Source organism: Phaethon aethereus, assembly GCF_964289735.1.
Source record: "Phaethon aethereus genome assembly, chromosome: 1".
NCBI classification, from domain to species: Eukaryota; Metazoa; Chordata; class Aves; order Phaethontiformes; family Phaethontidae; genus Phaethon; species Phaethon aethereus.
In genome coordinates this window covers 204,883,431-204,901,861 of record NC_138575.1, presented here as the reverse complement: position 1 = coordinate 204,901,861, position 18,431 = coordinate 204,883,431, and the positions used below count along the sequence as shown (strand labels likewise).

At 40.8% G+C, this 18,431-nt stretch overlaps 1 protein-coding gene across 1 annotated transcript in view; it reads right to left on the bottom strand.

The window, feature by feature from the left end:
• The window catches only part of CWF19L2 (CWF19 like cell cycle control factor 2), an 86,094-nt gene extending 68,786 nt beyond the window's left edge, over positions 1 to 17,308 (bottom strand). The window contains exons 1-4 of the mRNA XM_082014221.1: positions 17,030 to 17,308; positions 2,614 to 2,724; positions 1,748 to 1,867; positions 184 to 291 (exon numbers count right to left, since the gene is read on the bottom strand). Of these exons, the coding sequence (XP_081870347.1) occupies positions 184 to 291; positions 1,748 to 1,867; positions 2,614 to 2,724; positions 17,030 to 17,107 (417 nt within the window). The 5' untranslated portion in view covers positions 17,108 to 17,308. The remainder of the gene's footprint in view (positions 1 to 183; positions 292 to 1,747; positions 1,868 to 2,613; positions 2,725 to 17,029) is intronic.
• Between the last annotated feature and the right edge of the window lie 1,123 nt (positions 17,309 to 18,431).

The window sequence follows — 18,431 nt, the reverse complement described above, 5'->3', positions numbered from 1 at the left end:
TCTACTATTAGGTAGAGAAGTCCTCCGATGAATGAAATGTAACATTTATCTAGCTACACAAAGACATTCGTCTGTAAAATAGGTTTTGTTCAACACATTGCAGAAGAGCTTTCAAGAAACCTAAGCACGTTTCACATTTGGTCATGCTGAATTTATTTCTGGAGTAGTTATCAGACTGCTCACCTGCAGGGAGGGTTCTTTCACAGCATCTGATTGCTTGTTGGCCTTCCAAGCCTCTTCTATGTTATCTGGCTGTGACACATTTGACTCAACCCATTCAACTGAAGAATCCTAAAAATAGTTTAATGTAAAGAATAATAACAACACCTTAACATACTGTTATATGTTGATAAAATACAATACTTACCAAGTCTACTGACAATCAAAATTGATGCTCAGTGCTAAGCATTACTAATATAATATTGTTATTTTAAAATAATGATAATAAAAATAGAATATTGATATTCCCATAGGAGATTGCTCCTTCATGATCAAAATGTTCCACCATACTTCATCAGCATATCACAGTATGTAACACTAGTTCATACTGGCAGTTTATTAGCATAACACTGCTAAAGTTAAAACTGTCAGAATAAAACCAAAACAAAAACCAATTTTTATGGCATTACAACAACAAAATTAAAAAAATCTAAATTCATTAAGTATGTTTTACATTAAAAAAGTAAAATCAGTAGCAAAGTACAATATAAAGCACTGTATATGCTAACTCTTCCTATTTTCATATTCAACTTCCTACCATTGCATTTGCAAACAGTGTACTGAGATTTTACACTTGAAGCAAATAGGACTCCATTGAACAGAGTTTCTTTGCTATTTACATGAACTGTCATAGGAATAACAGACTTTGGATCGAAGGTATCAGCCAGAACTGTGATGTCATCTGAGGAGTTTTGATGACTCCCATGGGAAATGGTGGACATTTGTGGCTTAGGTTACTTCCCACACTGAAAAGCATAGTTCACTTCTGTCATCAGTCCCTGGAAAATAAATCTCATCATATTGTATGTTCCTTCACTCAATAAAAGAGGCTTTCTGAAAAGAAAAAAAATCACAATGCTACCTGACTTGCACCAAAATGCTGGGAGGATGTTTTACACAACATGGGCAGAAAGCAGCACCCAGATTTCTAACATAGTCTCCATACTGTTTTACCAGAGGGCCCCTCAATGCGAAGGCATCTGTCTGCAGTTTCAAATGCACAAGTTTCAGCCTCCTTCAGACTCACATACAACTCCCATGTTGCTGGGAGTTTCCATGGCTGAACATTCATGGAAAAAGGCAGGAGTAACTCATGCTTAAAATCACAGTCAAGTATTTGTACTTTTAGACATATCACTCTATCATATACCATTGATAGATACACAGATATAGGTAGATACATAGATATAGATAGATACATACATACATACATATGGGGAACCTATGAATTTTCCACTCTACCCTAGAATGAGGATTTTTTCCAATTTCTCTCTGCAGAAAAACTATAAATTCCTTAGTTCCTAATGAGTGAATTCAATATAACAAAATTCACAAGCACTTACATAACAGCATCATTTAAATTGAGTGAATACTCAGTATATTGAAAAGACAAACTTTGCCACATTTTTTATCAACAGAAAATGGTAAGAATGAATCTTAATTTTACTAACCATGTGTACCCACAGAGACTTAAACAGTCCAGGTTTTAAAAAATGTCACTTGAAGCATTTTAAAGTTTCTTACTTACCGAAGAACTATCACGTAAGTCATCCTCCTTTTCAGATTTTTGTTTCTTATTTTTCTTCTTTTCTTTCTTAGCTTTTTTTGAATGCTTATCCTTTTTCTTTTTTTTCTGAACAGAATGTTTCTACAAGTAAATGTTTGCAAATGAGATCCAGCAAACCAAATCACCCACATACAAGAAAAACAATCACAACCTTCTTACCAAACCACACTGAAAAAGGTAAAACACACACAGCTGGACATAGCTACATTTAATTCTACTACCCTCTCTCTCTTCTACTGGGGTGGGGGGCAGAGGGCATACCTGACATCCATAATCAACTTTTCTTCCCTATCTTTTTCACTGGTACTAAGGGCACTATACATAGAATATCTTCTACACTACAATCATTTCAGTCAAATCTATTTCCTTGGAAATCACTACATCATCAGTACAGTGTCCTTTGTTGAAATATCTGCACAGATTTAGAATCGTAGAATAATAGAATAGAATTCTAATAATTCTAGAATAGAATTCCTACACTAATACTAAAGGATTCAATATTCTGAGGTTCCATTACGGTTTCTCCTGTGAATCACCACAAATGGGACTGCTACGAAACCTTGGATCCTCCAGATTTCTTCCTACGGGACTACTGTTGTCTGTCAGCACTTGCCCTTCTGCATTTGGTAGAAATTAAAGCTGGAACTGAATGACAGAATTTTTCCTCTTTGTGAGTAAAAGATGATTTCCACTTAAAGAAAGCTAATATTGAATTCAGAAATTGTGAGGTTTTTAAAGATTGTCTTAAAGTCCTCAAAGCCTTCTGTTCACATGCTGTAAATGCTGTAAAGCTAGCAACACAATTCAATGATTAACACTTCCGTCACCTTTTCTAGTTGTTCCACTTGTTCATTCACATCAGCAAGCATCCATGTATCTTCACCTCGTAGATGCTTTAGCAGCTTGTGCCTCCGCTCCTTTTCATATCTAATTTTGGCCTAAGAAGAACACAGAAGAAAAATAACCAGAGTTCAGTAGCATTCACTTACAGCCACACCTTTGTAAGTCACACTGACACAACCAATAGACAATGTTGACAAGCGTGCTTGAGAACTCTTCCTTTCAGAGGACCAGAAGAAAGATACTTTTGGATTACATGTTAAAGGGAAAATTCAGCTAAAACATATTATGCACTTTCCTCCCTCAAGCTACAGCTTTGCAGCTGCCCTAGCACTGATTTCATCCTATCATCCTAAATAAGAGTGATACAAAGACATGCAACTTCTATTCTTTCATTCTGAGAAGTCTTCTGTTCTTACAACCTTCAGGAACTGGATATGATATGATATGAGATATATGAGATATGATATAGTGGACTTCTGATTTCCTACTTAAAAAAAATTCTCTGGGCAATTATTCCACTGCAAAACACAGCTCACTATCTGTCAATTGGAGAAGTTAGCAAGCCTATCTTTGTGCACATACAACTTTGAAAATATCTCAGCTAGGTGCAAAACTTGGAACTGCAAAAATCATCCATGCTCTCGAGGAATATACAAGTATATAAGGATTAGCATTTTGGGCTGCAGAATGTTCTTCCCTTTCTGGTTATGGAGACAAAACTAGAAATATTTTAATACTATTACTGAAAAAAATAACAATCACTGCAGACTGTTTCAATTCCTGAAAAGGATTTTTATAAGCCACATTAATAAAATAACAAACTTTTCAGCCTCTGAAGTTCCCTCTATTACTTTCAGCAGAAACATGACTTCCACAAACAAGTTTACTTAAATATAACTTGCCATTGGAAAACTCTTTATCCCAAAGTGCAATATATCACCACACCTGATTAAACAGAAAGAAAGTTATTTTATATTATTAAAACTTTAATTTTGTGTGAGGTAAGTCTTGCAAGTTTGAGCTTGCTTTTGGTTTTTTGCCTGTGGGGGATTTTTTAAAATAACTAAAGGTGGAGCTTGGCTTTCATCCTGAAACACTGAGTTTTACCAGAAAGTATTTTCAATCATAAGTCAAGAGATTGCATACAAGTTTAAAAAAGACCAATACTTAAAAAAAAAATCTCAGGAGATAGACAACAAGTTGATGTCTTTCCTCCTGGTCAGCTATTAATTCTAGATTAACAGAATTAATCAAACTACTAGAGTATACATAGATATCAAAATATCTAGAGTAACAAACTCTAGATACAATCCTGTGCACTGCACAAGAGTAACCTCCCTACCACAGGCCAGTTTCTCTTTTTTGGTACAGCCAAGAAGGAAATCTGCAGGTTTTGTACAGATAGAATAAGAGGCTTGCAGGAGAATGACCAGTACACCATAAAGGTTCAATGAACAGAAATACATGCTAAAAAATAAGATTAAAAGTTTTTTAAAAAAAAAGCTAACTTATAAGGTAGGAGTGCTGTTGTATTTTTGAACATTGTTGTTAGCAATATTGAAAGTAATACAAAGAACCAAAAAAAAAAAAGTAGTCAAAATTCTAAACATCTGTGCCCAAAGCACCCTTTTAAACCTTCATCATCTACTTTCTTAGAAGCCCCAGAAAGTGATAAACCTTCTAATGCACTTAAGTGCAAGCAAAGCAAGGCCGCTACCCAGACTTACTAATTTTAAAAGAAGGGACTTTGCAAAACCAAAAAGAAAAAAAGTTTAAGTCCGCTCAGATAAAGAGGCCAAGATTGGGACTTCCATCTCTAGAATGAAGCTGACAGTCTACAAGGGTGAATGCTACATGTTAAAATTTAAAAGGCAGGTATAAAGAAAGAGCACGTTTATTCCAATATCAAAACAGTTTTCCAGTTTCTAGATAAACAAAACAACAAAAGAATAAGCAGGACTATAATTCAGTGAGAGTGAAATAGCTGTCAAGTATAACACAGGATCATCAAAACCACCCAGGACTCCAAAAAATGCAGGTATGTTTCCTGATACCTCCCCATGATCCAGACAGCTCACTGGCTAACCCTGGCCACCTAAGACATGTATCCATCTGGGACAACACCCTTGAAAGTTCATATGGAAATCACCAACTGGTATTTTCTGTTCTAGTCCATACAGATGACAATGGCCCTTCTGCCTTAAAAATATATTCACCTGACTAAAATAAAGTAACTAAGCATGCCACATTCATGGACAAGTGAAGGGTAATAACCTCAGCTATGCAACTCACAAAATGACTACAAGCCACACACACACACAAAACATAAGCTTGTAACTGGACACAGATGAAAGTGGATATAAAGGAAACTTGAACATAGTTCTAGATGGGAAAAACAACAAAAACAGACTCCAAATTTGTTTGCTCCACAAGTAAACATGAAACATGTTGCCAAGATTTCTGCATACTCCATTTCACTTTTCCTTGAGAAAGATCTGCAGCTCGAGTCTACAGTTCCCTTCCACCCCTTCAGCAGCTCTTAGTCACATAAATCTATAAACACTTCAGATAAAGGCAAATCAATATCAGCTTGTCAACATGTCTTCATTTAATACATTCTTTGCCTGCCTAGAAAGACGTATGTAGTCTCTTACCCTTCTCTATAATAACAGGTATATTTTAAATAAAATTACTATTTCCTTCATGTTACCAAAGTTACAAATATACAATGTATAAAATGAAGTTATCATTACAAATAAGGTACAAAAGAAGCTTTTACACTTTTTCTTAGATCTAAGAATAAACAGAAAAAATAAAGACAAGTATTTTTTAGGTAATTGAGATATATGATCCTAATAAAAGAGGTGGATCATTGTTTTGGCTGTAGTATACAAATACATATTCAGAACACAGAACGACTAGAAATCATCCTCAAACTGCAGACTGTTGTCTCCTGAATACTAAATGAAAGAGGACTGGGCCAGATGAATCTGTAGTGGCAATACCACCAGACTGTTAAAAAGAGAGAGACAGACACCAAAGCATCAGGTCAAAGTTTGCTTCCTCTTAGACAAAGATACAAAATACAGGAGATTCTTAACAATATCTGTATGTAAAATAAAAAAGAGAAAGATGCCTAGAGATTTAAAACTATGAAAGAAGTTGTATTTTCACCTAAATTAACATTTTAACACGACACTAGAAAGTTAGCAGCAATACCATCTGATCCTTTCTATCTTTAAAAACTATGTAGAGCTCCCTCTACCATCAAATTACAATATTCGTTTTTCTTGCTGATGAATGCTTTCCCCTCAGACACACACACACAAATATTTCAAGTGGTGGGGGAGGAGGAAAATCTGTCTACACTTTATTAGCTGCAAAACTTATCTTTCTACTCTACTTGTCTTTTATAAAAACGGAGGGCTTACTAGCATCTAACTAGCTTTGCTTCCTTTTCTACATTTTATAATTAAGTCCCCTGTCAGACTCATCGTTCTATGCATGAAGGCCAACTCTAATAGTTTCACATCTCTCAACCCACAGGAGTTCAAGCATTCAATTTACATTAAGGTTCATTAATACTTTATGATACCACAGAAGTAGCCAACAATTTATCCTTTCCCCTTTACAGAGGAGTACTTATTATTAGGTACATTTTAGGTCACCACTGCAGTATTTTTACATTTTTTCTCCATAAAGATAGGATGCTACATTTCTGAAATACCTCTATTTCAAAGTTATTTATTAATTATGCAAATGACAGTGCATGCTACACACAAACACGGAGGTCCATTAAAAGCAACAACCTGTCCAGAAGGGCATGCATCGTGCTACATTATGTACTTCTGCAACACTCTAATAAAGTTGCTCAAAGTCTCCTTTGCAACAAACATGAGGTAAAGTATAATGCTGGCAAAGCACTCTGAAAGGTCTCGCAGTAGGGTGCTATAAAAACAGTAATTACTCTACAGCACTGTATTAGCAATGTTTGTGTATTGGGTTTGCATCGCAAGGTTTTGGTAGCAATGGGGCTGTAGGGGCGGCTTCTGAGAGAAGCTGCTAGAAGCTTCCCCTGTGTCCGACAGTCCGTGCCAGCCGGCTCCAAGAAAGACCCGCCACTGGCCAAGGCCGAGCCCATCAGTGACAGTGGTAGCCTCTGTTACACCTCTGGGGGAACAGAGTTAAGAAGGGGGAAAAAAATGTCACGCAGCATTTGCAGCCAGAGAGAGGAGTGAGAACGTGTGAGAGGAATAGCCCTGCAGACACCAAGGCCAGAGCAGCAGGAGGGGCAGGAGGGCTCCAGGCGCCGGAGCAGAGGGTCCCCGGCAGCCCCTGGGGAAGCCCCTGGTGAGGCGGCTGTGCCCCTGCAGCCATGGAGCTCCACGGGGGAGCAGATCTCCACCCACACCTGGGGAGGGCCCCACGCCGGAGCAGGGGGATGCCGGAAGGAGGCCGTGACCCCGTGGGCAGCCCGCGCTGGGGCCGGCTCCCGGCAGGACCTGTGGGCCTGTGGAGAGAGAAGCCTCGGCTGGAGCAGGTTTGCTGGCAGGACTTGTGACCCCAAGGGGGCCCAGGCTGGAGCAGCCTGTTCCTGAAAGACGGCACCCATGGGGGGACCCAGGCTGGAGCAGTGCGTGAAGGACTGCAGCCCATGGGAAGGACTCACGTTGGAAAGTTGATGGAGGACTGTCTCCCATGGGAGGAGCCCCAATGGAGGAGCAGGGGCAGAGTGTGAGGAGTCCTCCCCCTGAGGAGGAAGGAGCAGCAGAGATGTGTGATGAACTGACCACAGCCCCCATTCCCCGTCCCCCTGCGCTCCTCAGAGGGAGGAGGTAGAGAAATCAGGAGTGAAGTTGAGCCCAGGAAAAAAGGAGGGGTAAGGAGAAGTTGTTTTAAGATTTAGTTTTTATTTCTCATTTGATTTGACTGGTAATAAATTGAACAAATTTTCCTCGAGTCGAGTCTGTTTTGCCCATGATGGTAATTGGTGAATTATCTCTCCCTGTCCTTATCTCAACCCACGAGCCTTTCATGATATTTTCTCTTCCCTGTCCAGCTGAGGAGGGGAGTGACAGCGGCTTTGGTGGGCACCTGGCATCCAGCCAGTGTCAACCTGCTACAGTTTGCCAAGGTGAATAGAGCCAAGTTTTGTAGTCTTTACCACAAGCAGGCCAAAGGGTCTTGGATTTCACAGCCCCAACTGAATGAGGAAGGAAATCAAGTTCAGGGAAAGTGTTTTCTGGTTTTCATTAGGCAGGTCATTAAGGCCAGCCTGCATAGTTGCTGACAATAGTATCTGCTAAATGAAGAATAAAACTGGCTCCAAACAGCCTGTAATACACTACAGACACAAACACCAGAAGTTGTGAAAATCACACCTGAGGAAGTAGCAGAAAAGATCAAAGATACTGTCAATGGCCAATGTCTAGGTTGCACAATAAATGGAGGCTGTTACACAACAGATGTCCAGAAGAGATGGAGAGATGTCACCTAGGGAGTGAGGCTAAAAAACTCCCTCCCCAGCCCACAGAAACTCTAACCAACACTCTTTCCTGACCCCAACTCTGTTTACCATTTCAGCTCTCACCAAAAGCCACAGAAAATTTTCCATACCATTACAGAGACCACGCAATTTGCCATCTTTAAATGCAGTCAACCTCTAGTTCTTCAGATGGTAAATCACCACCATTCAATAGCGAACTTCTCCATCCAAAAGAAGAAAAATTCCCTTTTTCTCCAACAAGAAAGAAGAAACTCCACAGCTCAACACCAGGTCAATCCAGCATGACAAAAACATCCAACACAGAGAGCAACAGCTAAGCTGCTGTAATGGCTACCTACCACTGAAGGGCAGGGCTCCGTTCCCATATGCCTCCTCTGTGCACTCCCACCCACATGTTCCCACCACCTACTCTGCATAGGCCTGTCTCTACACTCCAGCCTCAAGGGACTTCAGGGACTACCCTGATACAAAATGAATCCCACCAAAAGCAGGGTGCAACTTCCTGCAGATCAAGCTGCCGTGCTGGCCCTCTGGCAAGATCATCAAGGCTACCAGTTTAAGAACAAGGAGCAAGGAAAAAAATGTGCACTTTGAGGAGGAAAGGAAAAGGAGGAGGAAGTATGGAAAATCTCCTTTTGGCAACAGCTTTCTGTTATATAAGTTCAAAAGACATTAACACCTAGCTCAGTCCTTCAGACATTAATATAAGGCACCCAAAGCCCAAACAATGAGATTTTATTTCAAATTTCAGGACCACCTCCCACCCTATCACTCAATCCATTCTACTCATTTACCAGCTCCAATATTCAGCTATCAGAAAGGCTGCTGTGGCCTGGATCACCCTCCCAGCTTCCATCACCCCAAAGCTCAGGGAACCTGAATATACCATTCCTTGCAATTCTGATCTCTTTTAACAATTCTCTACCTGAATAACACACTTATTTCCGTGAATGCTTAGACTGGTTTTTCTATCTTCAATATTCCAATTATTGCTACATCCACGAAGCTTTCCCAAGTAGGATAGCAGTAGAAACACAGTTAAAGGGCTTAGCTTCCATCCCAGCTTGCCAAATGACAACTGGGTCAGAGTGCTGCCTGTACCTCCACCTCCTCCAGACACAGCTGTGACAGCTGGAAACATCACTGCTCTTTGTCATTTTCACCTGCCAAAAGGCACAGAAGATAGGTCACTGAGATGACCATCGCTTAAATAATTTAAGCTTCTCGTGATCAATAATCATTACAGAACAGCCAGACATGATTTTAAAAGCCAGCTGTAGAAGATGTCAACCTTCAGTCAGAAACATCTGGGAGGCAGTAACTGTTTCTGCTGGTACAGCTGCAGATACAACAGCTAAACAGATGCATGATGGTAGCTACTGCTGCTAGGAAACCATAGGCAGATACTTCATCTTAATGTAGGACCTCTCCACTCCTGTGGCAGAGTGAGCTCTAGAGGAAGGACTTACAGAAACTAACAATAAAGACATCTGTCTTCATCACTCCCCTTCTAAAATCACCTGTCTGTTAAATCAAAGATGTTGCTTGCAAAAATGCATCTAGACATGCTTTGTCAAAAGTCTGAAAATCTTTTGTGAAAAGGCAGCATTCATTTCTCAGTGCTGCTACTCTCCTAACATTACTCAAAGATTTAAGTGAGTATAGTAATACTGACATGCTTATTTCCTTCAACAGAGTGGGTCAGGGATGTATCACTTCATAAAGGATTTAAAGGGAAAGAAAAAAGAGGTGCTTAGTATTACAGCACAGAAGCAACTTCCAACAAATAACAGCTCTATAACCCTAACAGTGATATGTTTTGCTATTAATTTCTGTATAAGGAGAAATGTCTTTTAATTTTCCACAGAAAACTGAAGTAGTATAAAATACTGAAAACACATTCCATCACCTCGGCAAATACTGATCACTGCAACAACCCAATGGTTATGCTTTTATGAAGAAATACCTGATCGTACTTCACCAGGAAAACCTGTTGATTTCACAGTCTGTTTATAGAGTTTGAATACAGTGAACTCAGCGATATTGTTACACCTTGGTGGGGTTTTTTTTATTTTTAGGTTGCATTTTCAAAGAAAATAAATCAAAAAATGTCAAACAAAAAATAAAGGTAGAGGTCTAAATCAAAAGCATCAAACAAGATGTTTCCAAAAATAATGGCTTGTACATCTCAATTTGTTTCAGAAACCTAAATAACTAAAACTAAACACACAATTAGTATTTGTGCAATGAACCTGTTTCAAAGGCATCATTTTATTTACATTGTTTCAGGAACATATTCATTTGAAACACTGAGTGAGGTCTTATTTACCTACATCCAACTTTATTTTTAAAATCAATATGTAGTGCTATCAAGAGGAACTTGCAATCTATCAGTAATCTTTAGCACTTAAAAGACACGATTTCTGCACAAGGAATGGTCAAATCACATCACCCTCAGAGACCAGAGTGAAAGTCCATGAAAAAAAAGTAACAGAAGAGCAACCACAAAGTACAGAAATACCATGTCATAGCACAGATGCAAGAATAATTCAAGACTGAATTACTGCTAGTTTTTACCAAAAAGTACATTCATGTCTAGGAAAAGTACACATTCTTGCACGTACCAAAACACCCATTAAACTATTTTCTCGTTACAGATTTGCAAACTAAAACAGTAGTGTCATGAACTATCACACTCATCAAAACAAGATGCTATTTCTGGAGCTTAATAACAATTTGATTGTCAGCACTTAATTATTTGATTACTGATCATTATCATAAACATTACCAGCTGCTGGGTTTTACCAGTGCAGTTGGGAGGACAGACTACACAAATAAAGAATACGTTTCCAAAATTTAAGAGAGACATCTCAATCAATGAGTTGAGTGGTATTTTGGTTCTTCAAAAGAACCATAAGTTCATAACCATCAAAAAAACATGAAACAGTAAATAAATTTTTAAAATCAACAAGAAGCAACTCCTGTTCAGCTTGTTTTAAAAGTAAAAGGTACTAAAGAAATCCATTCTATTTCTATAACTGTTTCAAAATCTACTGTATATTTTATCTCTTGATTTTTGTGGACATGGAATCTGCAAGAGTGAGATAGTCCCAGATTCTTCTAGTGAGCTCGGTGATTTGAGGAGAATTACTTCTGAATAGTTAGTGAAGGTTCTCTCAAACTCCTCACTGTCCTAACTATCAAGAAGTAGAGTTAAAGAGCTCCCTTTTATCTTAGTCCCAACTACATACTCTATAGAACAGAAGGCAGACTAAAAAGTTCAAATATTTTATAACTAAGAGCTCCTTAAGGCGAGTTGGTTGACTATCTCCTCTCATCTTTCCAGAAACAGAAGTGCTGAAGTACAGTCATTTCTGTAAACTTCTCAGATTATCAGAAGCAAAGTCCTATGCAGCTTCCCAAGCATCTCTCCCAAAGCAAAAAGCAGGAGCTTCCAAGACTGCAACCATCAAGTAACTGTCTTGACTACATTAGCCACAAGTACAAAGTCCCTGCACATCTCTTTTTTTGCCTTCGCAAGCAAGACAGTCAAAATGCACCAAAATAAAGCTTTGCAGTAGTCTTCTCCCAGTTCTGTTCCACCACTATAGGAGCAGGCAGTCTGACCATAATCAAAGTAACCAAGTAAAGCAGAGAAAGTCAATACACTTAAGACATTAATCTGTTCTAACTTACTATCAACAATATACATATTTTAATGAACAGATAACTGTTCATAAACTTCAGAACATAAACTTTTAAACATAAACTTCAGACATACTTAATTTTCTTCAAATGAGGACTGGTCTTCCTTCCCCAGTAAGAAGTAGGGAAGCAAAAATCCCCTACCAACTAATTTGCCATTTGCAACTTTTTTCCTGCATGAAACTTCAGGCAAAGTACCCCCAGAGGAAGTTTAGGTTTTTTTAATTTGTCTGTTTTCTGCTTTCTTCTTTTTCTGAACAGAGAGAGGAAAAGAAAGATTTTCATGCCCGCTCATGACCAAACCTGCTTTTAGCCTCATTAAGAAGAGAGTTTATTAAGAAAAGTTCAAAACATAAAAAACAAAAATGGAGTTCAAACTTAGCAAAGTTGATTTCTGTCAGCCAAGACAAGGATAAATGAAAGTCTATAGCCTGCTTTGTCCCATATCAACCTGAATAGGATAAAATGCTTATTATACACTTTTACTAACACATTCTAGAACTCTGGTACAGAAAGGGGAGAAGGGGGAAACCACCAACCTTCAACATGTCCTCTCCTTACTTCAACTTTTAGTTCTTACTGCAAGGAAAAGAAATAGTTCAAGGATAAATATATGATGATGAACACAGCAATTCTATAAACAGCAGCAATGAAAAAATTATCATTAATGTACATTTCAGTACTATGCACATAAAGAGAATCCCTGGAAGTCATGGACTCTGACTTAGCTTTAGGTCGCTCAGAAGTGGAAAGATAACACTAGAATCTGCACTTTCAGTAAGAAACTGAAAAGTCCTATTACAAAAGTTTCTCAATAGCCATGCAAGGATTAAGCACCTCTAATGCTTAAATCCTGTAGAAAACCATGTCATTGTCTCAAGACCCCTTCTTACACTCCACAGAAAAACTGACTTGTAGAACCTTGTGCCTAGTATTTCACAAATTATACTCCATCCTGCTTCCCTGTATTGAATTTCCCAGCACTCTTGTCATTCTCAGAACTGAGAATCTAAGCTAGCATCCCAACTGAAAAATGTCCAGAGGTGTCCAGGGAAGCTGGCAAAAGCTGGGTAAAGCCCAAATTGAGACATCTCCAAATTTTCCTGTGTCCTCCAGCAATCTGAGGCTCAGCAGCTTTTCATTCAATAACTTCCAAAATATATTTTTGCTTTTAAGCTATTCTTGTCTGGATAAAGGTGAACTGTCAGTATTTGCAACACGCTATACAAGAAGCTCTATAGTTCTCTATGCATCATCTTAAAGTTCCTTTCTTTTGTCTGCTCTGAGCTGGCTAGTTGCAAATCCCTTAATAAAACCAACCTAGTTCTTGTGTTGAAAGAAACAGCAGATAGCAATCCTCTATTCCCTTCTCCATATCACTTACAATTTTACAGAACTCTCTCACATCAACTTTTTTTCAGCCTATTTTTCCCCATCTCAAAACCTTTAGACTCCTTGGACAGATCAGCTCTGACACTTCCCGCCTTCTCCAAGGCTGTCCAGCTCTCCTTGAGATGCTGGGACCAGGACTGCATACAGTATTGGATATTATACAGAAATCAGTAATATGTCTGTGTAACCATTTCCTTCGCCCTTTGTTCCTTTCCCAGTAAGTTCTAACACTTATTAGCTTTTGTCTGAGCAATGATGTAGCATCTTTATAGAGCTATTTACTCCCCAGTTGTCAGTCCTGAGTGGTAAAAGTCAACTTTGAGTCCACTGTTGTATACAGAAAATTAGCGTTGCCTTCCTCCAGAAATTACTGCTGTGCATTTGGTTTTATTTACTACCGTCCAAAAGTTGCAGGTATGTTTTTAAGATTTCATCTAGGAGTAATCTGTATTCATGGCATTTTAAAAACATGCTGAACAATACAATGATGGTCTGTTTCTTTTCAAAACAAAGGAAGGAAAAAAAAAATTACAGAATTCTACACAGATCCTATATACATACCTTGTAATACAGCACATCTGATTGATAACAAAAAATATCAGATTTAGTTTCATTCTAAAACCTCCAAACTGATTTTTCTAATATTCTTCAACAAGGCTGATGAGCAGCATCTAAACCTACAAGAACATATTAACACTGAGAGTCAGGACCTGTGAAATTACATTACCATTAAAGACCTCTTGAGACATATCCTAACAGTAAGAAGGGTAGCCTCTATGCCTTCTAGTACCAACTCAAACTCCCAAAACCAACCTTCGCCCCTTTTTCCCCCACGTCCTCTGTAGGAATAAGTGCTCTCATCCCCAACGTCAACCTGTTCTCTGTGAGAGTAGCTGTGGCTCATTGCTGTAGTGTTTCTCCAACACTACTGCAATGAAACCTCCTTTCTCAGCTTTTAGAAAGCTCCCTGAATTGAGACTTACCTAAACACGATGAGAGGTTAAATACAAATTCATTGCAGCATATTTAATACCACAATCCATTTACTACAAAAATATCACAAAGGTGTTTAATGCTCCATCTCTTACTTTAGTAGTATTTCAGAGATATGAGCAAAAGAAGTAAAAATCATCAACAGATGTTTGCAAAGAGTAAGTTATATCAAAATTTTTAAACAACATCCTCACAGAGCACTTTTATTTCATGTTAAGGTGCTGACGGAAATAGAAGCAAATAAGAAAACAGGAAAATTATTATTTAATGAACTATTGCAACAATGCCTGACACTGTAAAAAGATTTTACAAAAAGTAGCTGTTTATCAACAGTTTTCACTCAGGCTGGCAGCCTGTCACAAGTGGGGTGCCCCAGGATCAATACTGGTCCCCACATTGCTCAACATCTTGATAAATGTTCTGGATGATGGGACTGAAAGCACCCTCACCAAGTCTTCGATGACACCAAACTGGGTGGTGAGGTGGACACATCAGATGGGTGAGCCACCTTACAGAGACACCCAGACAGGCTGGAAGAGCAGACTAGCAAGAACTGTATGAAGTTTAACAAATTAGACAAGCGCAAGGTCCTGCACCCGGGATGACATAACCCATGAGCCCAGTACAGGTTCAGATCTGCATGGCTGGGGAGCAACCTGGCTGAAAGGGACCTCGGGGTCCTGGTGGGCAACAAGCCACACAGGAGTCAGCAGTGCACCACTGCAGCAACAAAGGCAAATTGGATCCTGGCCTGCATCTGCAGGGCCATCACTAGCAGAGGCAGAGATGTGATCATCCCACTCTACTCAGCGTTTGTCAGGCCGCACCTGGAGTACTGTGTCCCCTGCTGGCCCCCAAAATTCAAGAAAGATGCAGACAAACTGGAGAGGGTCCAAAGGAGGACCACGAAGATGATGAAAGGGCTGGAGAACCTGCTCTGTGAGGAAAGGCTGAAGGAGTTACTTCTTTTCTCCCTGGAGAAGAGAAGGCTCGGGGGGGACCCGATCACAGTATTCCAATACTTAAAGGATGCCTCCAAAGACGACAGATGCTCTCTCTTGACAAGCAGACACATGGAGAGGACAAGGGGCAATGGGTACAAGTTGCACTGGGAGCAGCTTCATCTTGATACAAGAAATAAATTTTTTACAGTGAGATCAATTGCTGGAACAACCTTCCCAGGGATGTGCTGGAGTCCCCACCACTGGAGGTGTTCTGGACTGCACAGGGTGCTAGACAATCTCACCTAGGCTTCTTCTCCCACAAAAGGTTGGAACAGGTGATCTTCCAAGGTCCTTCCAACCTGGGCTGTTTTATGATTCTGAGAGAGTGGCATTTCCCCAGTATCCTGCTGTACAACTGGCACCAACTGAGAAGAGGTAAAGTAGGATAATGGTGTCCTACATGAGTTTAACTTTCTTCCAGTTAAGAGTATTTTCAGAACATCCAAGAGATTGAACTGAGCAAAGGAGAATCATACAGCAGTTCAAGTAGAGCAAAGGACATCTTAACAACAACGAACTTTTGCAGGATAGTATGATTCACTATTACTAATTTAAAGGAATTTCCCTTCAGCTGCTTGTCAAAAAGACGGAAGCACATAGTGCAGGATCACGCCACACTTGGGTCACTGAAAGGAACTTCTATTGCCTACAAATAGTTCCACAACTGTGCAAGGCAAATATCCACACAATCTATTATCTGAAATCCTCTCTCTGTCTTCTTACTTTGCCTTGAGAAAAAGATATCACTACCATGTAAGCCTCAAGCTATTCAGGCCATTTTCCCATTTTTTTCTGAAAACATCTTTGCCCAGTGAGATCTGGTTGCTGCTTACTTTGGCCTTCCTTCTCTCAAAATCCCACCATCACAACCTTATACTTCTTCTATACCCTGTCCTCCTCTTATGTTTTTCTTTCCATACAGTTATTCCCCACTCCTTAAACTTCAAAACAAGTCACATCACCTAACTGATGTGCCATTTACTACTTTATCATTCACTCTACCTACAAGTTACAACAAGAATCAGCAGCTTCCTGCACAAGTACTAAAGACAGCATATAGGCAGATTTTGAATAAAATGCATCAGGATTAGCACAGGTCTCCAAGTCACAGCAACTCTACCAAAGCATCTGTGAGTGGGAGCCTCCTAATTCTTGGCTAACACCACAGCAAGACGTAACCAAGCAGGTAACATCCTGGCTCCAGAAAAACAGGCTGTCCCACTTCTGTTCAAGTTATTACCTACTCCACGGCTGGAGCGTTGTAACGGAGGGATACTGTTTCTTTAGGAAAGACCAGCCAGGAAGACAAGGAGGAGGAGCTGCTGTTTATGTCTCATTCAAGGAAAGGCTGAGAGCTGGGACTGTTTGGCCTACAGGAGGCTGGGAAGTGGGGCTGGTATCATCTTATCAATGTATACAAGTATCTGAAGACAGAGTGTAGAGAAGACCAAGCCAAGGTCTTTCCAATGTTGTAAGAATAGAATCACATAATAAGTGAAATATCAAGTGGACCAATACCGCTACAAGTGGCAAAACACACAAACTCAGACGGCTGCCAAAAACTCAGTTCCCAGTTGCTTTCTACCACCCCCAGTACCGCAGCCCAGCTCCCCTCGGGGCAGAATGGGCTCTCTCCCCAGGGCGCCCCTCTCCTCCAGCTGCCGCTGGCGGGCCTGCGGGCATGAGGCCGCGGCCAGGGCCGTCCTCAGGAGCGCACCGACCCCGCGCAAGATGAGGCCTGAGGGAGGCCGGGGGCTACGTGGCCCCCGGGGCCGGGCCGGGCCGGGCCGGGCATCCCACCTGCGCCAGCAGCACCTCCCGCTCCCGCTGCTCCCTGCGCGCCGCCGAGCTCCGCTCGCTCTCAAACCCGGACGCCATCACCAGTCCCCACCGGAAACCAACCGCCGAGCGTCAACCGTACAGCAGCCCGGACGTACGGCGAGGCCGGGAAACTGTCGTAAACGGCATCCCCTAGCAACGGCGAGTGTAGCAGTGCAGCTACCGTGCCGCGGCACGAGCGGCTTAGCGGACGCCTGTGCTGCTTGACTGACAGGACCACGAAGTCCCGGGGTGGGGATACTGACCTCCAGGCTCATCCCTCCCGCTGGGCCAAAATTACCTTGCCTCAACCCCGGCCGACTTGTCTGGACCAGCATGAACGAGAAGCGAACAAGGGAAACGCGGCCTCACCGACGCTCGCAGGCTCCAGTGCCACACAGCGCCTGGGCCTCTGCTTTGCCACGACCAACCCATAGAACGGTCTTCCAGCTGCTGTCTGCCCCGTTTGCAACCGGTCTGTGCCGACCTGTAATGGCAGGGTGCTAGCTGCTCAGGATGTGCCTGGGTGAGAGGAAGGAAATTAAAAAATGTGCATGTTCAAGCCACTTACAAGTTGCAGTTGGACAACAGTGTTTGACAGGGCTGCTACATCAGATGAAGCAAATGTTATCTGAGACATAATTTTCTGGGGATGAGATCAGATCTGGCGCTATTGCGTCTGACACCAAATGTGTTCACAGTTGCCAAGTAACAACATTATTTAGGTAAAGGTCTGAGCAAAGTGCTTGGGTAATTTGTTAGCTATTTGCATGGGACAATATGTTTTCAAAGTGATAACAGTAATTTAATCATTTTCTCCATGGTGGTATTAAATGTGTAAATTGCATTTGCATCTCTGTTAAATTTATGCTATGACAGTTAACAACATCTCAAGAAAAACCTGGTTTAGATCACCACTAGTTAGAGAATGATAACTGATAGAGCTTCACAGGCACTGTTTGGAAAAGCAGCAGATGAAGCCCCTTTGGGAAGCCATTTACAAAGCAAACGGATACAGAACATGTTCCAGCAGGATTAACTAATGCTATGCTCAGTCCTTAGCTATATGGAGCAATGCACATCAGCTCAGAGATGAGAAGGAAGAAAAACGCATGTTCAGCCCAGTAAGGAAAGCCTCTTTTCTGATCATGATGTGCTCTTCTTACCAACAAGAATGGTTTCCTTCCATCCCCGTGTTTACCACTTGCACCAGGCAGGCAGGCAGCAGAGCAGTTCAGGTGGGTGCTCCCTAATTCACTCCATGCACAGATAGGCATATTGGCTTAATAGATGTATATTAAATCTAAACAGAGAATTGATAATCCATGAACTGACCTGACTGGTTGTGACTGAGGCATTTTAGGAAGCACTGGGAAGACCTGCA